Source organism: Notolepis coatsorum (assembly GCF_963971535.1).
Source record: "Notolepis coatsorum genome assembly, chromosome: 6".
NCBI lineage: Eukaryota > Metazoa > Chordata > Actinopteri > Aulopiformes > Paralepididae > Notolepis > Notolepis coatsorum.
This window is the reverse complement of record NC_140170.1, coordinates 178,749,613-178,775,047: the sequence shown is the minus strand read 5'-3', so window position 1 is coordinate 178,775,047 and position 25,435 is coordinate 178,749,613. Positions and strand designations below refer to the sequence as shown.

At 42.8% G+C, this 25,435-nt stretch overlaps 1 protein-coding gene across 2 annotated transcripts; it reads right to left on the bottom strand.

Annotated features, from left to right (window-relative positions):
• Window positions 1-252: 252 nt before the first annotated feature.
• Window positions 253-25,144, bottom strand: gmppb (GDP-mannose pyrophosphorylase B). Of its 2 annotated transcripts, none has more exons than XM_084317748.1 (10): window positions 25,047-25,144; window positions 18,628-18,804; window positions 17,579-17,659; window positions 16,185-16,233; window positions 15,165-15,307; window positions 13,845-14,003; window positions 11,881-11,959; window positions 8,011-8,138; window positions 4,434-4,616; window positions 253-2,925 (listed from the first exon to the last, which is right to left on the bottom strand). In XM_084317748.1, the coding sequence occupies exons 2-10, from the start codon at window positions 18,754-18,756 to the stop codon at window positions 2,794-2,796; spliced, it is 1,083 nt and encodes a 360-aa protein (XP_084173874.1). In that variant the 5' UTR covers window positions 18,757-18,804; window positions 25,047-25,144; the 3' UTR covers window positions 253-2,793. The 2 variants fall into 2 exon arrangements, with proteins under 2 accessions (XP_084173874.1, XP_084173875.1); XM_084317749.1 differs by having other exon boundaries at window positions 25,088-25,122.
• Between the last annotated feature and the right edge of the window lie 291 nt (window positions 25,145-25,435).

Here is a 25,435-nt window from a genome sequence, read left to right as displayed (position 1 = left end):
GCCAGTTATTATGACAAGTAAAGATGACAACGAGTAAAGAAAACAAACTGACAAACAATCCAACAGGAGAAAGGTAATCCAGCCAACATGACATCGCCTTTTAACCCCCTCCCTCCATTAGTTCAGGTGTAAATGCAGTGAATCTCTCTAGCCCCCCCCCCTTCTATTTACAAACCCCTCTACACCCCCCCCCCACCTCTTTATAAACAGCCCACTATCGTACATCCCTCCCCCCAACTCTACATCCCTCCACCCAGACACCCATGTCTGCTTACTTTAGTAGCCTCGCCTCTCTCTGTCCTCTCCTCTCCTGTTCATTCACAAGGATCAGACCTGATTAAAGGAATAGTTCACAGTTCCAAGACACATCTGATTTGACAGTATCAGTATCCACTAGCAGTGCCAACAGTATCCACTAGCAGTGCCAACAGTATCCACTAGCAGTGCTAACAGTATCCACTAGCAGTGCTAACAGTATCCACTAGCAGTGCTAAGAGTATCCACTAGCAGTGCTAACAGTATCCACTAGCAGTGCCAACAGTATCCACTAGCAGTGCTAACAGTATCCATAAGCAGTGCCAACAGTATCCACTAGCAGTGCCAACAGTATCCGGGCACTATCCACTAGCAGTGCTAACAGTATCCACTAGCAGTGCCAACAGTATCCGGGCACTATCCACTAGCAGTGCTAACAGTATCCACTAGCAGTGCTAACAGTATCCACTAGCAGTGCTAACAGTATCCACTAGCAGTGCTAACAGTATCCACTAGCAGTGCTAACAGTTCCCACTAGCAGTGCTAACAGTATCCACTAGTGCAAATGGTGCCAACAATGTCGACTAGCAGAGCTAACAGTGTCCACTAGCAGTTCTAACGGTGCTAACAGTATCCACTAGCAGTGCTAACAATGTACACTAGCAGTGCTAACAGTATCCACACAGAAGCTAACATTTCCTGCTTCCGATATCTCAAAAACACAACTCTGGTTCCAGTACCTTTATCGCTGAACTATCCTTTAAACCAGCGGTTCTAAAACTACGGGTCGTGACCCAAAGTGGGGTCGTGGGTAGGTGACAGTGGGGTCGCGCATTGGCAAGTAATAAAAAATAATAATAATTTGGCAACATATTTTGGCTAAATATGCCTCGTTTTATAAATGTGTATTGATAACATAGTGGTGTAATAAAATGTTCTAATAAATATGCATGATCAAGTTCAACAACGTGTGCTTTTATTTTGATATTCCTTAATTCCATGTTGAAATTACACGATACATTAACACATTGCGCGCCAAAAACTAGTATTATTGCCCGCCATGTGTTGTGCGCCAGAAACGAGTTAACTCGTTTTTGGGATCAATATTTCATTTTTTCACCATGGCATTCATAATTCATCCAGCCTCCCTCCGGGGACGCAGCTGGACGCTGTCTGATATTGCAACGCCTCAATACCGCCCCCTGGTGGATTTCAGGCGAGTTACACTCAAAGCCAAACCGGAAGTGGCGCTCGGTGCATCTGGGAGAATCCTCCGGCAGTACACACTTTAGTGCATTGGGATCGCTTTCGAAACGCAATAATCAATATGATTTCGGCGTTTATTGCATCATACAAACGGGAAAAAGATCTAGCAGATCGACGTCAAATAATTGGAATATTTTTCCTCCAGTCTCATCAGCGAACGGTAAGAGGAATCTAACGTTATTTCCAGCCCGATTGTTTATTTATTTCACGGCAATCCATCTGATCAACGTATCAACCCATAGTAAAAAAAGACGCTACTGACGATCAAGGAATTATAAACGACCCCACACCCCCTTTCGTTCACGCATGATGAAGCATAATGTATACCGATCATATACATTTGAATTTTTTAATATAGCGTGTATAGGAAAGAAACGCCAATCGTCGTTCTATTGGATTCTATTATATATTATTACTATTGTATTATGCACATCGTTGCGGGCAAGACCACCCGCATTTCATTGTATACTTGTATGCCGTGACAAATAAAACTCTTGACTTGACTTGACCAATCGATAATCTATCATATGCGTCAGGGCCTATAACTCGCGTTTTAGGAATTACTGCAGAAAACCTTAAAAACATACTTATATTCACGACGGTATTAACACGACAATGTATGAATGAAAAAATATAACGTTCCCACATCCGGAACGATAGATACCCGATGTTGAATGGGCCGCCATAGTAATGTCGATATAGCTATAATATTTAAAAAGTTATAGCCCTGCAAAGAAGGTAAACATCTCCATAGGGTTACAGCGCTGGCAGACTGGGCCCAAGGATGGGTACAATGCATGGCGGACAATGTGTTAAGTGTGGGGTCGCCAAAAGAAATCCTAAATAAAATGGGGTTGTGGTATAAAAAAGTTTGAGAACCCTGCTTTAAACTATCCCCAAACTATCCCTTCTCTTCCTCCAGCTCGTTTGACACATTCCTTCAGTAAACCCATAGAAGAATAGTCCATCAGGGCCAATAGCATCCCTCAGTTGTGTTCTGGTCACATGATGGACTATGGTTCTGTTGTGTTCTGGTCACATGATGATCTGCGGTTCTGTTGTGTTCTGGTCACATGATGATCCATGGTTCTGTTGTGTTCTGGTCACATGATGATCTATGGTTCTGTTGTGTTCTGGTCACATGATGATCTGTGGTTCTGTTGTGTTCTGGTCACATGATGTCTATGGTTCTGTTGTGTTCTGGTCACATGATGATCCGTGGTTCTGTTGTGTTCTGGTCACATGATGATCTGTGGTTCTGTTGTGTTCTGGTCACATGATGATCCGTGGTTCTGGTACTGAGTCGGTGATGGATTTGTGTGGTAGAACGTTGGCACCATTAAGATACAACTCATCATTAACTATCACATCTTCACCCAGTACTGTTACATTCTCCATACGCACCTGAGAGAGAGAGAGAGAGAGAGAGAGAGAGAGAGAGAGAGAGAGAGAGAGAGAGAGAGAGAGACAGGGAGATACAGGGAGAGACCGAGAGAGACAGGTAGAGAGACAGAGAGATGCAGGGAGAGAGGGAGAGACAGAGATACAGGGAGAGACAGAGAGAGAGAGATACAGGGAGAGAGGGAGAGAGAGACACAGAGAGAGGAGACAGACAGACGAGAGAGAGAGATACAGGGAGAGGAGACAGAGATACAGAGAGAGGAGACAGACAGACGAGAGAGAGATACAGAGAGAGGAGACAGAGATACAGAGAGAGGAGACAGACAGACGAGAGAGAGATACAGAGAGAGGGAGAGAGAGACACAGATAGGAGACAGACAGACGAGAGAGATACAGGGAGAGACACAGAGAGAGGAGACAGACAGACGAGAGAGAGATACAGGGAGAGAGACACAGAGATACAGAGAGAGGAGACAGAGAGACGAGAGAGAGACACAGAGAGAGGAGACAGACAGACGAGAGAGAGATACAGGGAGAGACACAGAGAGAGGAGACAGACAGACGAGAGAGAGATACAGGGAGAGAGACACAGAGATACAGGGAGAGAGAGACAGAGATACAGAGAGGAGACAGACAGAAAGACAGAGAGAGATACAGAGAAAGAGATACAGAGAGAGACAGAAAAGAAAGAAAAAGGGAAAGAGACAGAAAAGAAAGAGAAAATGGAGGGTAGTTTAATGATTCATGTGTGTAAGTGTAAGGTTAACATAATGCTATTCTTTGTCTTATGACTGGGATTGAAAGGAAAGGCAGATCTAATAGCGACTAATAACTAATCAAGTCCACCTTGTTCTGATTATGTCAGTTATTGAAGTGAGAACGTTATGGTAAAGTTTTAACATTGCCGTAAAAAGGTACATCATATCAATAAATGTAATAGATATTCTGTAAGTAGCAGTAGTATTAAAAAATGTGGTGCAAGTGGTATTTATTTGTTAAAATAAGTGTTAAATAGCTCTACATTCCAATAGCCATCGATATACTGTTGGTCAGTAACATGGGTCTCCTAGTCCCTCCGCTATGCAGTAAACAGAAAATACATTTCCTGGTATCCTGTTCCCACTTTATCCAATCAGGAGAGAGAACCCTTGATATATTTTTTTTTTTACTTATTTCAAGAAATATTGCCAAGCCAAATTTGCTTGATGCACTGGTAGATGATTTGACTTGTTTCAAGGACACATTTACTTATAACTAGTTTTTATTTCTTATTTTTGTCAGACCATTTTTGCAGTGTGGAGTTCTCTCTCCTGATTGGATAAAGTGGGAACACAATATCAGAAGATTTATTTTCTGTTTACTGCAGAGCGGGAGAGACTGGGAGACCCATGTTACTGACCAAACACTATATATCGGTGATGGCTGTCGGAGTGTAGAGCTATTATTTTAACATGTAGACCACTTATTTGAACAAACAAAAAAATATAATTTTAAATGAATATCCTACTGACCCACTGGCCCACAGAGGAGCTCCAGCCCACGATGCAGCTCTCCAGCCAGGAGTGGGATCGAACCCGCGCCCCCTTCATAACCGTACAGCGCTTGATCCTCACGCCGTCCTCCACAATCACACCTGCCCCGAGGGTCACGTTAGGACCTATGGTACAGTTCTCTCCAATCTGGGCCGTGGGGTCCTGGAACACACATACACACGCGTGTAACACACCAGGACCAATGTTCCCTCTAATATTTTTTCGGTCTGAGGCTGAGCAAACACTCAAACCTCCTGAGCAGACATCAGCAACTACTGAGCAACATAAGTCACCTGCCGATTAACCGGTTAGTTGATAAGCGGCAGTTTGTAAAAAATCTGAGAATCTTAATTTCCCTCAATGTCTAACATAAAAAAAATCTATAAATGTTGCTAATACACAGAAATAATACAAAAAGGCATATTATATTCCTTAATCAAATATTTATTTGACCATTGATTGACGATACAGAGCAAAGTCCTCCCTCCCTCCCTCTCTCTCCCCCTCCCTCCCTTTCTCCCTCTAAAGCTTCATTCCTCCTTTCTCCGTTAGTCAGATATACACATCAGAAAAAAGTTACTTGTTTCCAGACTCCTCTGGTCTGGTCTTAGCTCTTACTTAGTCCTTTCTGTTAGTCTGTTATTTTTCCCGTCTGTCCTTCTCAGTTCTCCAGTGGTTGTACACAGGGCTTGACATTAACTTTTTAGCTCACCAGCCACTGTGGCTAGTGGTTTTCCAAAGTCACTAGCCACTCAGCATTTTCACCAGCCAAAAATCACACACACACACACATGCACACATATACACTATCCAAATATCCAGTTGGTTTTTATAGTGTAGTCTCTGTCTCAAGTTTGGCTACTTGAGACAGAGAGAGAGACTCTCATACACGCGACGCAAGTAAGCGCCCACTGCGTTTCGAGAGAGAGCGAAAGAGACTTTCATTACACACGACGCAAGTAAGCCGCACTGCGTTTCGAGAGAATTATCATGAGAGTACGTGCATCCAAGCTCACTGCTGTTTTTTAAGAAACGTCTTTTATTTTTTTACACAAACGTTTCTGTGCGCGACAGATTTCAGATGTGCGCGGGAGCGTTTGGACATTAGAGGGACGTTAGAGGGAACATTGACCAGGACTCAAACCCATGTCTCCTGCATGGACATCTAAACATCTAGCGGTCATCTCCCTTGGGAGATATTAGGCTCACTAGATTTCAGGCCAAAAGAGATATTAGGCTTACTAGGCTTCAGGCCAAGAGAGATATTAGGCTTACTAGGCTTCAGACCAAGAGAGATATTAGGCTTCAGACCAAGAGAGATATTAGGCTTACTAGGCTTCAGACCAAGAGAGATATTAGGCTTACTAGGCTTCAGACCGAGAGAGATATTAGGCTTACTAGGCTTCAGGCCAAAAGAGATACTAGGCTTAGGAAATTGGTATCCATCTTCTTCAGCTCAAAACATAAATTAAAGGAATGCTCCCGACTTGAGATCAGCTGTAATGGCTTCAGTGTCGAGTCTAGAGACTGTGTTAAATACCTAGGTGCAGACCTCGACCAAACACTTCAGGGAAAACAATGGCCCTGAAGGTGATCAAAAAAGTTAACACAAGGGTGACATTTTTGCACCGAAAAAAGAGGTTCTTATCACTGGAAACTATGAAATTGCTTGCCAACTGCATGATCCTCAGTCAATATGATTATGCATGTACGTACTGGTATAGTGGTGTTACAGTGGAAAGTAAACACATGCTACAAACCAGCCAAAATAAGACCATACGATTGGTCCTAAATCTGCCACCTTGAACCTATATTGAACCATGTCACTTCAATGAGGTGGGATGGCTCCCTGTGGAGCAGAGGGTCTCCTTTCTGAAACTGGGACATATGTATAGAATGTTAAATTTCTCCACAACAGTGGGCAGCGACTAGCAGCCTCCAGGCCCCACAACAGGGGGCAGCGACTGCTACCAGACATTGACCTGGGACTTATAGGAACCCAAGGAGGACAACCTACACTACCTTAGGCATACTGCACCTTATGTGGATACTGTGATACTGTGAATAATGTATATTTCAGTGGATACTGTGATACTGTGAATAATGTATACTCAGTAGATAGTAAATTATAACACTATCTTATGCATACTGCACCTTATGTGACACTGTGAATATTTTTTCCCCCCATCTAGTTAGATAGTATATTATACTGACCAAATTGACCTAATTGTTTACACTGCCTGTGTTGTTTTTACTACCTGTACCACCCCCCCCCCCCTTCCCCCATGCTGATATGATGCCTGAATTTCCCCAAGGGGATCAATAAAGGAATATCTTATCTTATCTTAAATGGATCTGCCCCCAGATATTTATGCTCTCGCATTGTCCTGCGTGGCCAGGTCCACGGACGACAGTTACGGTCTGGACAGCTCTCAGTTTATGAGCCTAGAAAGGGTTCCTATTCACAGAATGGCTTTCTGTCTACAGCCTGCCGGCTGTGGAACTCTCTGCCCAGGGCCATCCAAAACTCCCCCACTATTGCTGTCTTCAAGAGGGGTGTGAAGCGACATCTGCAACAATAGGTTGCAGTGGGTGCATGGCCACCACTCTTGAAGAACAGGAACATGACATGATGTAATGAGGCTCTTTCAGAAATTTGTGGTCTATTTTATCTACTTGTATTATCTATCTTGTCTTCTTAACTCTCTCTGTGATTTATTGTATTCTTCTTGGGATCATGTTGGTCGTGAAAGTCGACAGACTTACACATGTTATCCTTGTACCCCTTGTTTTTATACTTTTGTATAAATTGTATGTACAGTACTAAATAAAAAATCAATTAATCAATCTTCTTGGACTTCTTGAAGGAGACAGGTTGGCGTGCTCCTTTAATATTTAATATGTGCCGGAAGGTATGGGTTCTTACCTATCTCGATGTGATTTATCTAGATATCCACTGCAGGAATTTTAGGTGTTAATGAAGCCAGCATGGCAGTTGGCGTGCTCCTTTAATATTTTTTGTAATAAAAAAGTTGTCTCAAACAGAACAAAATGCTTCAAAATAAACCAAATATAATATCTTATCATGGAGGGCCACATTTGGTCCCTGGACCCTACAACCAAATAATAATGGGAAATATGGGGACATTACATAGACTTACATGCATTCTGTAACCGTAACCATCACACTACAATAGCATGTCAAACTAAAAGTTGGTATCGTGTCCTGTCCCGTCTTGAAATGTCCCGATTCTTCACGTAAACAAGGTAGCCCACCACCTGACTCTTTTCTTTTAAGCCACAGATCCCATCGTTTTGTTGTTTTGTTTTTTATTAATTTTCTTGTTACCGCTTCATCCAATTGGACAGCACCTTGCTTCCTTTTTTTTTTATCTTATGTTATTTTCTTTCTGTTGTTACTACGGTATACACATTCATTTTTTTTCAAAAAAAATTATTTACCCTTTTTATATAGCTTCTCTCTCCTTGAGTCTGAGAAAGGCGCTTCTCTCTTCAAATCAAATTTATTATTACACACACACACACACACACTTACCACCAGTACGTTGCCCAGGAAGCTAGGTCCGGTCCGGAGCCTCTCAGGGTTGTGTTGACGTACTGATTGAAGGTACATACACATCCCTGTCAGGAAGTCTTTAGGCTGACCTATATCCATCCAGAACCCTGGAAACACACACAGACAGACAGAACGGACAGATACACAGACGGATAGTACAGACACAGAGACAGTACAGACACACAGACAGTACAGACAGTACAGACACAGAGCAGTATATTTAAAGCAATTCTGTTTCACCACTACTAGTGACCAGACCAGACCCAATTACCAACTGAAATGTGGTGAATTACTCTGAGCACAAGCACAGGGCTATAGTGCACAATGGGCGGGGCTTAACCCTTTTCAGACATCCAATTGGTTACAGTGTGCCAGGCAAAACCAATCCATTTCAACTAGTATTTTAGAGCCAGGTCTGGTGCTCTGGTCTGAGCAGGACTCTCTACACAATGACTTTTATTCCTCAAGAAGCAGGTGATCTTACAATTAAAAACACAGGCAGCACATTTAGAAGCATCATCTGCAAAAGCAATAGAACATTTACATCTATTTTTATATATATATATATATATATATATATATATATATATATATATATATATATGAGAATACGCTACTCATGTCAGGATCAGACTACATGATATCTATCACGATGGTCACCATGGCAGATTGGCATGAAGTTCGCCAGGGTCCGAGGGGTTTGGTTTGGATACGTCACAGGAATTGCCACATTAGATTAAAAAAATACTAGACTTTTGGTCGGGGTGTCGTGGGACGTTCTTTGATGATGTCACACTACAAGAGGTAAAGACACCACATCACTGTCCATTGATGATGTCACACTACAAGAGGTAAAGACTCCACATCACTGTTCTTGGATGATGTCACACTACAAGAGGTAAAGACTCCACATCACTGTTCTTGGATGATGTCACACTACAAGAGGTAAAGACACCACATCACTGTCCATTGATGATGTCACACTACAAGAGGTAAAGACACCACATCACTGTTCTTGGATGATGTCACACTACAAGAGGTAAAGACACCACATCACTGTCCATTGATGATGTCACACTACAAGAGGTAAAGACTCCACATCACTGTTCTTGGATGATGTCACACTACAAGAGGTAAAGACTCCACATCACTGTTCTTGGATGATGTCACACTACAAGAGGTAAAGACACCACATCACTGTCCATTGATGATGTCACACTACAAGAGGTAAAGACTCCACATCACTGTTCTTGGATGATGTCACACTACAAGAGGTAAAGACACCACATCACTGTCCATTGATGATGTCACACTACAAGAGGTAAAGACTCCACATCACTGTTCTTGGATGATGTCACACTACAAGAGGTAAAGACTCCACATCACTGTTCTTGGATGATGTCACACTACAAGAGGTAAAGACACCACATCACTGTCCATTGATGATGTCACACTACAAGAGGTAAAGACTCCACATCACTGTTCTTGGATGATGTCACACTACAAGAGGTAAAGACTCCACATCACTGTTCTTGGATGATGTCACACTATAAAGAGATAAAGACGCCACATCACAGTTCTTTGATGATGTCACACTACAAGAGGTAAAGACACCACATCACTGTTCTTGATGATGTCACAATACTACTGATGCCCGGCATTGGAAATGTGTTCGCTGCAACAAAATCTTGTCCAAATCTGGCTGAATGTGTGTCTGATCCTGACATAGTGTAAAACAACAGCGGCACAAGGAACACCAACACACTTACGTCTGTTGGTACTGTGGACTGCAGAGACCAAAACACAAGGTACAGTTCAGTCCAGTTTATAAAGTTAAGACCCGTTTATAAGGTTAAGACCCGTTTATAAATGCGGTCTCGATTCCCGGAGTCAGCATTGCCCTGTGGCTTGGGCCGGTCGTCATACTAACTCGTTTGGCTGAGTTAGGGGGAGGGAAGTCGTGGGTGGTAATCTGGCGTTGTGGACAGCGACGCCGACAGGTCAGGTCTGGGCGCCTGCTCAGCGAAAGGCAGGAAATGGTGAAGGCAGCGTGACCTCCCATGCGTTACGCTTCACCAATGAGAGTCCTCGCTACCAGGTGAAAAAAGAGCCACTGGCTGTCTCCACATGTGTCGGAGGAAGCATGTGGTGGACTTCAGGGTTCCCTTGTACCGACCAGTAGGAGGAACATGCGCACAACAACCAGGTAGGGGAGGGGGGGAATTGGCATAACAACTAAATTGGGATGGGGAGAAAAATAGAAAATCAGGCGGACTAAAAAAATAAAAAATAAAACAGTTTATAAAGTTATGTCCCATTTATAATGTTATGTCGCGTTTATAAAGTTAAGACCCGTCTATAAGGTTAAGAACTGTCTATAAAGATAAAACCTGTTTATAAATTTAAGAACTGTTTATAAGGTTAAGACTTGTTTATAAAGTAAAGAACTTTTGTTCCATGGAAACCAATGGGTACCAGCTAGCGGTAATATTGTATCATTACATTTTAGTTCCATGGAAACCAATGGGTACCAGCTAGCTGTAATATTGTTGTTGTGAAGGGCCAGATTAAAGCTGAGAATCTACGTTTTATTGTTTTATATACCTTGTATATTATTTATATATATAAGCTATATCCCTTTAAGCCTGCGTTTGAATCCTAGTAATATTCACTTTCCTCATTGGATAATGCCCTTGACGTTCTCGGCGCCAGACAACGCGCCCCTAAAGTCAGGTTCAAAGGCGAGTCTGGGCATGTTGGAACATGCCTGGTGCCGGCGCATTGATTCGAGACGAGAGCTGAGGCTTGGCACTAGAAAGCCACTTAAGTATATATATCGTGGAAGGCGCAGCAGCAGTAGTGTGATTCTAATGTAGTGTGAAGCAGTTCGTCTAAACAGAGTGTTGTGAACCTAACGTGCGAAGTGAATAGTAAAAGTGTCAGAGTTAATGCAGTAACGTCAAGTTCGACTTAGCTTAATGTGAAGTAAAGAGTCATCATTTAGTGTGAATCGTGTTACAGCAGTTCGTTCGGTATGTAGCATTACAAGCAGTTCGTTCGTTTAGTAACTAGTGAAACCTTAGCAAGTGTGCGTGGACTTAGTAATTAGTGCCAGTACACGAGGAGGGCCTAGTCGTGGAACTACTGGACATGTGCATATTGGAACCTACGGCGGCGATTGCAGAACCAGTATTGGTTGGATTATAGTGATTGTGGAACGTACTACCGTGGAGAAGAGCCTCGTTAATACCCACTGTCGTTTGGATTTAACCACCTTGAAGATCTTACCTCGGGCTAGCTTCGAGGACCGAAGCTAGCTGGCTATCGTCGTTGCTATCGAGCAATTGGATTACAGCTATTGCTTTGCTGCTGAGCATTTGGATTATAAGGACTGGATTCCGTACGAGAACCCCCTTTCTTCAAGTGAACAGACTGAGTATCCGAACATTCTTCCTTCCTCCAGAGCTTACATCTCTGGGAGGATACCCCCTGTCTCCAGCGGTACCATCGTTTGCCCACTATAGTGCCATCCTACGCCAGGCGGCGTTTAGTCTAGTATCCCAGCTTAGGAATGATTCATTCCAACCGACTTTGCTACGGACTGACTTTATTCATATTCTTCGCCATACAAGCGCGACCCTTAATTCCCATTCTGTACAATTACTGCATAATAATAAATACTATAAATGATATTTCTTTGTCACCGTGCCGTCTTATTCTGAGTGTCTGCCATATTATAACTGTACTTTCTGGCAAGTAATAATAATAATAATTAGCAGTGGTTTAATCTATCACAATCTTTAATACAGTCAGGGTTTTGTAACCCCTCAGTTACAATTGTATCATTACCTGTTAGTTCCATGGCGTACAAATGTCCCTCCTCTGCCATTACAGGGAAGATCTCTTTCTCTATGGAGGTCGGCCTTAGCTGGAACAACACAGGGAAACATTCTGTTACCATATAGTCAATCAGTAGTATTATTATTAGTAGTAGTAGTAGTAGTAGTAGTAGTAGTAGTAGTAGTAGTAGCAACAGCAGCAGCAACAGTAGTAATAATAGTAGTAGCAGCAAGATTACTAGTATTAGTAATAATAATAGTAGCAACAGCAGCAACAGTAGTAATAATAGTAGTAGCAGCAGCAGCATGATTAGTAGTAGTAATAATAATAGTAGTAGCAGTGATACCGTAGTAGTACCATCAGTAGTAGTAATAATAATTGTAGTAGCAACAGCAGCGGCAGCAACAGTAGTAGTAATAATAATAGTAGTAGCAGTGATAGTAGTAGTACCATCAGTAGTAATAATCGTAGTAACAGTAGTAGTAGTAGTAGCAGCAGTAGTAATACTAATAGTAGTAGTAGCAGCAGCAGCAGTAATAATAGTAGTAGTAATAATTAATAATAATAATAATTCATTTAATTTATATAGCGCTTCTCAATAACCCAAAGTCGCTGAAAATTGTAATAGTAGTACTATGAGTAGTAGTAGTAATAATAATTGTAGTAGTAGCAGTGTAACGGAGGTCCGTGAGTCACGATGGACTAGATGTAGCAGTACTGTCTATCTGTATGTCATGTATGTCATGATGAATTGCAAATGGGGGACCCTGATGTAAACAAGACGAAAGTGTGTATTTGAGCAATTGTGTGTATTGAGCTGTACTGTATTGTACCCATTCTGCAATCTGTTAATACAATTTTCAATCAATCAGACTTCAAGTGTTGTGAAGAGACTGTGGCACGTAGGTGAATTCACCTCTTGGTATAGTGGTCTGCGGTGCGGGAGACCCGGGTTCGAGACTCACTCGGGACAATCCCTTAACAGGGGTCGAACTTTTACACAACGCAGAGATGGCAATACGAGCCACGGCTATAGCAGCAGCAACAGTAGTGGTAGTAATAATAGTAGTAGTAGTAGTAATAATAATAATAATTGTAGTAGTAGTAACAGTAGTAATAATAATAATAGTAGTAGCAGCAATAATAGTAGTAGGGTGGGAATCACCAGTTTCATCACGATATGATACGATACGATATTTGCCGATATCACAAAGTATGCCACGATACGATACGATTCGATTCAGGTGCCTGCGATCGATATGAGACGATATCATATGTCCATTTAACATAATCAGTAACATTTAGATCAACTCAAAAAAGGCAACGAAAATATCATTTGACATTTTTCTTTTTGAGCTCTTCCAGACATTTAAATGAAAAACAATCTATTGTTTTTAATACAAATAGACCTCCTGTTCACTGTAAAGACAACACAACCTAAAACCCCTCCCTACCTCCCAAACCGTTCCTACTACAATTTTTTTTTTATGTTGCATGATCATGTATTCATTTATTATGCATTATATTTTTTTTACGTTTAAATATCAACATCATCTGTCCATCCTCAGTAAATACTATCAAACTCCTCTGACCTCATCTGGTCAGAGATCATGGGACACGAACGCGCACACACACAGAAAGGGACATTGAACGTAGAGACGTAGAGAGCCCCTCCCCCTTCCTCAGTAATAGAACTCCGCTGTTTAGCTCACAGGCAACTTAGCTTAGTTAGCATAAGCACAGTGTTTCCCATTAATTACCTAGACTGTGGCGGCCCGCCATTTGTCCCGCCACAGTTTTATAATGAACCAAAAATAATTATAATAATAAAAAAAAAATCGTTTTAATATATGCAGCAGTTCAAAGAGGCAGTTGTTTGGGTGGCTAGAGTCTTTGATTATTCTCTTAGCCTTGCCCCTGGCCTGTATTCTCTGCAGCATGGTGGGGTTGAAGATGTAGGGGTTGTTTCTAACCTGTATTCTCTGCAGCATGCTGGGGTTGAACATGTAGATGCCAGCGTTGATCTTGTTGGAGACGAAGACTTGTGGTTTTTCTACGAAGCGATGGATGAGACCATTTTCTGCTTCATACACCACCACTCCGTACTTAGAAGGCTCCTCCACCTTGGTCACCTGGAAGAGACGGAGACGTCAGACTCATCCTCACTAACCCTAGCCTTAAACCTAACCCTAGCCTTAAACCCAACCCTAGCAGGAACACAACAATCTTATGGGAAATGCACTTACTGGCTTCTCCAGGGTCAGACAAGAAGATAGATACAAATTTCCCCATTCAGAAAGCTATCTGGGTGCAAGCTAGCCTAGCACAAATTAATGGGAGAGGTGTTTTTGGCCAGCTAGGCTAGTGGTCCGGATCTGCTTCCATTAATTACAAGATACACAAGATACAAGATACTTTAATGCCACACAACGATGGTTGGTGATAATTGTTTGCGGTATAGTTTGTTAAGCACTGGGACATCAACATGAAACATCAGACATCAAACTCCCCCCTCCCGCCTCCCAATCCCCACAATAAATACATATATACATAAATACTAGGGCTGTCAAAATTAATGCTTTAATTTGGGAGATTAATTTAAATTATTTAAAGCATTAAAATAAATTAATCTAGATTAATCTATGGAGTGAAAAATCTTCAATTTTAGCGCCGCGGATATAAGAAAGGGGTCTAGCTGAGTCAATGTTGATGGTTTTGTTGAACATTTGTATTTCACAGGAGAGAAACTGTATTAGAAGAAAGCTATTAAAATAGTCTTTGAAATATACTTTCTTTGTGTTGATTTTACATTAATTCCATGATTTTACTCAAGTAAATAATCTGTTACAAGCTTCGGTTTTAAGTAGAAAAATGCTATTTTGAATCTAGATTAATTACAGAAAACTGTGAGATTAATTAGTTAATTTTTTTAATCTATTGACAGCACTAATAAATACATCACATGTAACAGTGTCAGCCACAGTCAGTGACGGATGCTTGTCCGTCTGTGCAAAGGGGGGCGGGCCGGGGTGTTTAGTGTTCGGACTGCTGTGGGGAAAAAACTGTTTGTGCTAAGCTAGGGGGCATTTCGCATGGGGGGGGGGCGGGTAGATAGACCTACAGTATCCATCTATCTACAGTATCTATCTATCTATCTATCTATCTGCAGTATCTATCTATCTATCCATCTACCTACACTACGGTATCTATCTACGTACAGTATATACTATATATCCATCTACGGTATCTATCTATCTATCCATCTACCCACAGTATCTATCCATCTATCTTACCACGATAGTGCCCTCCTTGCCGTGGTGTTTGTGGAACGTCAGCATGTCTTGGAAGGGGAAGTCACAGATGACATCAGAGTTGAGGACGTAGAAGGGCTCGCTGTCGTCGGTCAGCAGCTGTCTGGCCAGTGCCAGTGGTCCCGCTAGGAGACGGAGACAAGGAGGGGTCAGTGAGCCCCGCTAGGAGACGGAGACAAGGAGGGGTCAGTGAGCCCCGCTAGGAGACAGAGACAAGGAGGGGTCAGTGAGCCCCGCTAGGAGACAGAGACAAGGACAGGTCAGTGAGACCAACTAGGAGACAGAGACAAGGACAGGTCAGTGAGCCCCGCTAGGAGACAGAGACAAGGACAGGTCAGTGAGCCCCGCTAGGAGACGGAGACAAGGACAGGTCAGTGAGACCAACTAGGAGACAGAGACAAGGACAGGTCAGTGAGACCAACTAGGAGACAGAGACAAGGACAGTAAGCCCCACTAGGAGACAGACAAGGACGGGTCAGTGAGACCAACTAGGAGACAGAGATAAGGACAGTAAGCCCCACTAGGAGACACAAGACAAGGTCAGTGAGCCCCACTAGGAGACAGAGACAAGGACAGTAAGCCCCACTAGGAGACAGAGACAGGGACAGTAAGCCCCACTAGGAGACAGAGACAAGGACAGTAAGCCCCACTAGGAGACAGAGACAAGGACAGTAAGCCCCACTAGGAGACAGAGACAAGGACAGTAAGCCCCACTAGGAGACAGAGACAGGTCAGTAATCCCTGTCCCAAGCCAAATGTTGAAATACCCAGATACCTGCTACTAGTACCAGTACTTCCATGTATCAGGGTATTTAAACTTTTACTAGAGTATTATTATATCAGGGTATTATTGATAGAATAGTACTCTAGTAAAAGTTGAAATACCCTGATAGAATAGATAAGTACTAGTGCCAGTAGCAATACAGAAGGGAGGTGGTAGTTTGAGTACGATGAGTGGTTTTGAGAGGTGTGTGTGTGTGTTCACTGTTCAGACAGACTCACCTGTTCCCAGAGGTTCCTTCTCATGAGACAGTGATATCTTGATGCCGAGCTGCAGAGAGACACCAGGACAGGTTAAATAACACCTTCTCACCAAGCTAACACCTCCTCACCAAGCTAACACCTCCTCACCAAGCTAACACCTCCTCACCAAGCTAACACCTCCTCACCAAGCTAACACCTCCTCACCAAGCTAACACCTCCTCAACAAGCTAACACCTCCTCACCAAGCTAACACCTCCTCACCAAGCTAACACCTCCTCATCAAGCTAACACCTCCTCACCAAGCTAACACCTCCTCACCAAGCTAACACCTACTCACCAAGCTAACACGTCCTCACCGAGCTTAACACCTCCTCACCAAGCTAACACCCCCTCACCAAGCTAACACCTCCTCACCAAGCTAACACCTACTCAACAAGCTAACACCTCCTCACCAAGCTAACACCTCCTCACCAAGCTAACACCTCCTCACCAAGCTAACACCTCCTCACCAAGCTAACACCTCCTCACCAAGCTAACACCTCCTCACCAAGCTAACACGTCCTCACCGAGCTTAACACCTCCTCACCAAGCTAACACCTACTCACCAAGCTAACACGTCCTCACCGAGCTTAACACCTCCTCACCAAGCTAACACCTCCTCACCAGGGCTAACACCTCCTCACCAAGCTAACACCTCCTCACCAAGCTAACACCTCCTCACCAAGCTAACACCTCCTCACCAAGCTAACACCTCCTCACCAAGCTAATACCCCCTCACCAAGCTAACACCTACTCACCAAGCTAACACCTCCTCACCAAGCTAACACCTCCTCACCGAGCTAACACCTCCTCACCAAGCTAACACCTCCTCACCAAGCTAACACCTCCTCACCAAGCTAACACCTCCTCAACAAGCTAACACCTCCTCACCAAGCTAACACCTACTCACCAAGCTAACACCTCCTCACCAAGCTAACACCTACTCAACAAGCTAACACCTCCTCACCAAGCTACCACCTCCTCACCAAGCTAACACCTCCTCACCAAGCTAACACCTCCTCACCAAGCTAACACATCCTCACCGAGCTTAACACCTACTCACCAAGCTAACACATTCATACCATCATAACGAGATCATCCCTATGTTCCCCGGGTCCTATGTTCCCCGCTTTGATTGATTAATAGATTGAAAATTTTATTAATTTTTATTATTTTATTAATTATTAATGTCCGCCTTGTTTCGAACGGTTAAGCTTAGGCCCTCTTTAGAACTGGTTAAGGTTAGCGTTTGGAATCAGAGCTTGTGGTCTAAAATGTTCAATCAATCAATCAATCAAAGCGGGGAACATAGAACCCGGGGGAACATAGGACCCGGGGAACATAGACATGCTCCCTACACAACCATAACGTACCTTCTTCTCCTGAATCCTCATCTCTCTCTCCAACAGGTCAGACATGTAGCTGACAGCTAGAATCACATGGTCCACTCCAGCCTGCACACACACACAAGCAGAGACAGACAGACAGAAGAGTGATCAGCATTAACATTCTGTCATGATTCCTAGTACATGATAAATATTAGTAGAGCTACAAGCAGGTGACAGTAGGGCAGGCTGTGTGAGAATCCAGCTGATAGATACTGAAGCTCACCACAAGGAAACAACATGTAATGTTGTCAGTTTTTATGAATGAACGTTGTATGGTCCGTTTTGTGTTTGTTTTATGTTAGGACTACGGGTGGAAATTAGCCCTGTGCTATTCCCGATATATTTACGTCCTTATCATGCTGTGATGTTATGCATACACTCATGTAAATGATGTTCATTAATTTGCATTGTCCTTAATAAACAAATATTAAATATTAAATGTGTCTTTCTGCCTTTTTCATATATTACAGGATGGAATATTAATAATATATAAATATTAATAATAATACAATTATAATATAAGAAGGATATTACAGCTCAACACTGAAGAGATTAACTGATTATGTGTCAGTGATGAGTGACTGGTTACCGTCATTCAGACCAATCAGATAAATGTATTATGTATCAGTATAAGAGTGTAATATTACTAGACAAGAGGAAGCCTTTTCCACAAATATATATATATATCACCGTCCCGTCTCTTGGGTCTTTGGAAAGACCAGACGAGGTCCGAGGAGTTTGATAATATTTACTGAGGATGGCCGGATAATGTTGACATTTAAACATTTTAAAACATAATGCACGATCAATCATGCAATTTATTTTGTGTGGCGTGTTACGACAATAAATAACAAAATGTTCTAAATAAATAACAATGTAGTCGAATAGTTCCCAGTGACTATCGAATAGCAATTGTGTGAGTTTTGCCCATTCCTACTCCTTACATTGTGTTCCCAAACTAGTTTCAGTGTTGTTGACCTTTATATTTCCAATCATACTGTCTTTTCGTCATACACTCCTCCTCTGATCAGTACCTTCACCAGGGCTTCCACCTGATGCAGCAGGATGGGTTTGTTACAGAAGTCCACCAGGGGCTTGGGCACACTGAGGGTCAGGGGTCTCAGTCTGGTGCCGTACCCTCCCACTAGGATCAGAGCCTTCATACTGGTACCGATGGACTGGAACAGGGTCAGCGATACTCCCGACACCACCTGGATGGATGGACAGACACACGTTTAAGGGCTGGGCGATATGGAAAAAAATCATATCGCGATAACAATATGATAATGTTATCATATTTATCGATATCGATAATTATCGAATTGTTATAAGTATTACATTTTTTTTTTTTTTTTAACAACATATATATGTTTATTTTGCAGCAATTCTTTGTCGTTGCTGCCATCTTTAGTGTTACATCCCCTCACACTCCAGTTCTCAGGCTGCAGCTGGTTTAAAAGCTAAAGTAAACCGGCTTCTCTGCTGGCTGTGGCTCCAGAGGAGTTGAACAGTTCTGGCTCTGCTCGTTTATTTTCAATCTTTTGGCGCTTTTTTGGTGGACAAACCACCGCACATGTGCACTGTGACTCGTGACTGGAGTCTAGCTCTGCTAGCACACATAGTGTACAGACGGTTTCAAACTGTATTTTAAGAAAGCAAACAAAATAAATGGACAAGAGAAAAATAAATCTCAATTTGGTCAGTATTGTCATTTGGACAAGCAAAGCCATTACTTTAAGTTGCAGGCAAGAAAGACAAGTCTGTCCACTGTCTCTGGTTTTAAAACTGCCCTGCTGCAGGTTTAAAAAAAAAAAAAAAAAAAAAAAAAAAAATCGATTTTTTTTTTATTTCGATATTCGATATCGATTATTAAAATATATCGCGATATTTATCGTTATCGTTATATCGCCCAGCCCTACGTTTAATCACATCTTCCTCCGCTTGTTCCTGTTCAAAGCTCCTCCTTCTGTTCCGTTGAGAGCATGTGCCCCGTGTTCCCAAGGAGACTATAAAATAAGGAAGGGTCATCATCACGTCACCGTGTGGACAATTTTCGGTTCGGCCGACATTGAGTTGAATGGGATTATTTAAAACAGGTTTATTACCTTGGATCATGTCAGAATCATCTGCAATTTGTTGCATTGTTAACTAGCTAACGTTTGATATATTGGTTGATATATATCGATTTTAATACAGGCTTCAATAGAACTGGCACCAAGAAGAGAATATAATGCTGGACGTGATGAATGAAAGAATGAAAACTTTATTTAACAGATTGCAGAATGGGTACAATACAGTACGGCTCAATACACACACAAAAAGGGGATGCAGACCTGAGAAAGACGTTTGTCTTGTTTACATCAGGGTCCCCCATTTTCAATTCATAGTGACATTTATGACATACAACATACATGACATCATGACGTGTCTGAATGACACGCATGACCCTTCCTTCTTTTATGGTTTCCTTGTGTGTTAAGAACAACATACATCGGTCGTCATTGCAGAACAGACATCACAGGAGAATTGGACTTGGGACGGTTTAATTGATTGATTGATTGATTGATTGATTGAAAACTTTATTAACAGATTGCAGAATGGGTACAATACAGTACGGCTCAATACACACAATTGTTAAGGAGATGCAGACCAGAGAAAGACTTTCGTCTTGTTTACATCAGGGTCCCCCATTTTCAATTCATAGGTCTCAGGTCTTCTCCTGTTATTGTGATTGTGGAATCTATTTGTGTGGTCTGAGTCAGCTAGGAAACACTGCTGTCCTGCAGACATGGACTCCGACCGGCTACCTGGCAGCATCATAGAGGAATAGTAGTAGTTCATTCATCCTGACTCCTAGAACCCACCTCACCCCTGCCCACTTTAACAATATACTTGTTATTATCACCATACATAACGCTTGCTTATATTGAAACATGTTGAGATTAGGGCCGTTCTTTCAACCTGAAAGTGCCCTTTCTTCAACCTCGAGGTAAACAAATCATAGAAGGTAGCCACTGCCGCCTGCCGGCACCATCCAGGTATCGACGTGAGCTAACGGTAGCTAGTTAGCCCGGCCGGCAGCCCGGCACCATCGTATCAACGTGAGCCAGTTGCATTAGGATAAAAAAAATTCAACACTCAGTCACCCCGTTTTATATTACATTCCCAAAGAAGTGCCTCCGTCTCTCGTAGTCTCGTTGTGCTGGATGAAGTCACTGGCAAGTCGACTCGTGGTGCGAGGGTTTTGCTTAAATCCGAACAGACTCCAGTCCTTTAATTGTCCAAATGTGACAGTGTGTGCAAGTTTAGCTCTTGTTTGACAAAACAAAACGTTAGCCATCTGTGGTCAGGGAGCTCATCGTGGGCTGGAGTGACGGTGGTTAACTTCGACGCTTCATCGTTCAATGGTAACATATTATTATTATTGCTTAAAGCCCAACCTCCAGGTTAAACCCTACTGATCAATTATGGGTAGTTTACATCATTGGTATATAATTTCATTATTTATTTTTTTCCATTTGACACCGGAAATGCCACTCTGAAAGAGTTAAAAAGGTCCATGCACGAATAACATGCACGTGCGAATCAAAAAAGCTTATCAAACGCCGACGTCACAACAGGACAACAGGTGCATATTAATGAGCCGAATCTAAAAGCTTATCAGACGCTAGCACCTAGCACGGCCGTGACGTCACTTCAGGAAACGTATGCCTTATGTCCGTCCGGGTCATAGTACTAGATCAATGGTGGCTCACTCGGTGCATCACAGTTAGCCTATATCTCCGCCGTCCCTGCTACAGTCGGGACCACTACACTCACTGACATTAGCCTATAGCCCGCCGTCCCTGCGGGTGGTTCTCTCCTCTTTGTGTGCCCCCGTCCCCGCGGAGGAGCTTGTGGACTCGACAACAGCGGCGGCCGCAGGGCGCCGGAGCCCGCAGCGCTAGTTAGCTCATAGCTATCGTGTAACAGTAGTGTTACAAAGGGTCAGATTAAACCGAATATATATATTTATTACTTGAGATATATTGTATAGTATTTGTATATCGTCTGATATCCCTTGTATATTCTTTGTACATATACACGGAATATCCCTTTACCTAGTACAGGCCAGACCATAATATTCGTTCTCCTATTGGACAGCGATCCCCTAGGCGCCACGGCCATACCCCCAATGTCTAGTTCAAAGTCACCGCTAAGACATGTCTGTACATGCCCGGTTTTGCGCAGTAATATGAGACAGAAATAAGGCTGGTACTAGATTGTTCACCTTACATATAAATACGTTGCAGGTGGATAAAGCAGTTAGTTAACCAATAAGTTGAAGCCTCACACCACGATACAACGTGCTGTGAAGTGGGCCCGTTTTGCCCCGAAATAGAGCCTTGAGACCGCGTGCGAATTGATAGCTGAAGTGTCAGAGTTTAACGCTGTATCGTCGAGTTCGACCTATTCTATTATTAAGTAATAGTCTATTATGTATAGTGTATCGTGCGGCTACCGTTCTACAGTGACCAGCATTACCAACGTTTCATCGTAGCGAGCTAGTGTGCTTATCCAGGCTGGGCGGCCTAACCTTGTGCCGTCATCCGAGGAGCCCTAGACGAGAACCGTGTGGATATGTACACTGGATAACCTACACCGACGACTACAGAGCCCTTTTCGGCTGGATTATATTGCTTTGGTCCTGTGGCTGTTGGAGCAGAGAATCGTCTACCCCCACTACCGTGTGGGATTTACCCTGTGAGGAGCACCGTCGAGCCCGCCTCTAGGACTCTGAGGCTGGCTAGCTTTCCTCCATGCGGCACTGCACACCGGAGAATAGCTGTTGCTTTGTCTACGGATCAAGGGATTACTGCACTGTCTCCTGTACCTGGAGTCTCCTTATTCCTCGTTGACCCAGACTTTTGCTACCGACAAATCCTCTCCCCTGCTGGCTTACAACCGGAGGGAACCCCCCTAGTATCTCCAGCTGACCTACTAGTGTACCATATATAATTCTTATGCTACAGGTGGTATTAATTATCCCCTTCGTAATATGCTCATGGACTTACGCTCTTGACCTATTCATGCACATTCTTCGCGTTACAAGCGCAACTCTCAATCTTAATAAATGTAAGATAATCTTGGTGCTCTTCTAATAAATATTATAAACAGTACTTTCTTGTTAAGCCGTGTTATTGTGTGGGTGTTCATCTCATATACATGTGTACTGTATGGCCAGTAGTAATGTACATAACTCAGTAGTGGTTTAATGATACCATACTTATTCAATACCCTACGGCTGCCGCCGCGTCCATGGGCCCCCCGGCAGGGCACCCGTGGGGACGGGGTGTACAGAGAGGAGAGAACCATTTTGGGTCGACTGTTCATGCCGGCCAGCGAGACGGATGTCGGGATATGTTGTTAGCACAATAGCTACCAAGCTAAGCTATGTTATCTACTAACGTTATAAACACAATATGTGTACAACGACACAATGATTTACATTATTACAAATATGGTAACGTGGTTGTGGCTTTTACAAATAGTGGTTAGCTTTAGAGATGGATGGATGGCTATAATCACGGAGCAATAGTGAGGTGAAACAGATACATTTTCATTCGGCTAGTAGTAGCAAGCATATATCTATGGTAGCAAGGCTCTCTGCCTGCCACTAGCTGTGTGACTCTCAGCGCCCCCTGGTGAGCCCCCTGGTGCCCTGCACCTGTTGTCCTGCACCTGTTGTGACGATAATTTCGATTACACACGCACGTTATGAACCATTGATTAAAATATGCATGTGCGTGGTGATTGTGTTGGGCAGACAAAATGTTTGATAAAAACGCTAAAACTGGGTCAATTTCAATACTTTTTTTTTCCCTTCTTCATGAAAGCCACTATTGGCCTAGTCCACATTGTTTATTGAACAAAAATACAACGTGGAGGTTGACCTTTAAGCTTTAGCAGCTGCTCAGAGATAGAGGAAATGCATACAGGTTAGTGTATGCTCAGCTCAGCTCTGTGCGGGGAAATACGGACCGCCTCCCATGCCCTCTGCTGGCCGTGCTGTGTGTGTGTGTGCACGCACTTCAACCAACTCGAAAGTTAACTCTGTTTCACTAATGGAAACCGAAACCCAATGCCGTCCCTGTATAAACTCTGTTTCAGTGGAAATAGAAACTTAAAACAAACTGTGATTTTGACGGTATTGATTTTCAATACCGTCGGTATTTCTAAATACCCCGGTATATCGTAATACCGTCATACCGCCCAAGCCTATTGTACAGTGCCCCCCACCCCTCCTACCCAACCCCTCGCCCCCCCCACACACTCACCCAACCTCCTCCAATGTACAGTGTCTACGTAAAATGTATATACTCTCTTTTCTGGACTCTTTTTGTATCACAAACAGTACTGTATTTGCAAATCTGGTATGTCATAAATGTATAGATGTAGCAGTACTGTCTATCTGTATGTCGTGTACGTGTATGTCATATGTTATGATAAATTGAAAATTGGGGACCCTGATGTAAACAAGACGAAAGTCTTTCTCTGGTCTGCATCCCCTTAACAATTGTATGTATTGAGCTGTACTGTACCCATTCTGCAATCTGGTAATACAGTTTTCAATCAATCAATCAATCAATCAATCCATTCTCGTCGGAAGCTACTATCCTGTCAGCTGTTTCATCAAGTTACACCAACCAGCTATGAACTTGAACCCAAATGAAAGACAAGAGGCATATGATCCGAAATACAACACCATCATCACACAACTATGACTATGAGGTGGTTATGATCAGTCCGTGTTCTGTTGCCAGAGTTTTGATTGATTGAAAACTTTATTAACAGATTGCAGAATGGGTACAGTACAGTACAGCTCAATACATACAATTGTTACGGGGATGCAGACCAGAGAAAGACTTTCGTCTTGTTTACATCAGGGTCCCCCATTTTCAATTCATCATAACATATATGACATACACGACATACAGATAGACAGTACTGCTACATCTATACATTTATGACATACCAGATTTGCAAATACAGTACTGTTTGTGATACAAGAAGAGTCCAGAAAAGAGAGTCGAATGAATGAATGGAATGAATGGAAGCTAATCCTCCTGCAGCTAGCTGTGCAGCATAGCACCGTAACTATAGCAACAACACACATCTTCCAACTATACGTTCGTGTCTTTGTATAATATATAACATAGCTATTAGCTACAGCAGAGCTGCGTTTCAACTGTTAGTCGCACTAAACACGTATGATCTCTGATACAGATCAAGTCGACGTTAGTTAGCTACAGTAGTACAGTAGTGTCAACTATGGACGAGTCGGTCGCAAGCTAAGCTAACGTTGACATTTAAAACAACAACAAACCACCTAATATAACTATCATCATAGTAAGCTAGCTAGCCTATCATCATAACTATATTAAGAGACAATACTAAGACAAAAGAAACTCACGGGGAAAAGTTATCCAACAGCTTTGTCAACAACAAACTCACTGTGTTGTCAAGTTGTAGTGAGTTGTTGTCCCGAATGACACGTATCCTGGAGGTCTGGTATATCTACTTCTTCTTCTTCTTGTGATTTCCGGCAGCTGGTATATCTACTACTGACCGTGGATCAGTTATGTACCGGAACACATGAACCTGCCGGTCTGGTCTATATAACTGGTCTACTGACCGTGGATCAGTTATGTACCGGAACACATGAACCTGCCGGTCTGGTATAATAGAACTGGTCTACTGACCGTGGATCAGTGGGCGGGTTCACGGCGACGTCATTCAGCCACCTGTCAGACCGGAATGTTCAGCGAGGGGCGTGTCAGCCATTAAAATAGCGTTCTCTTT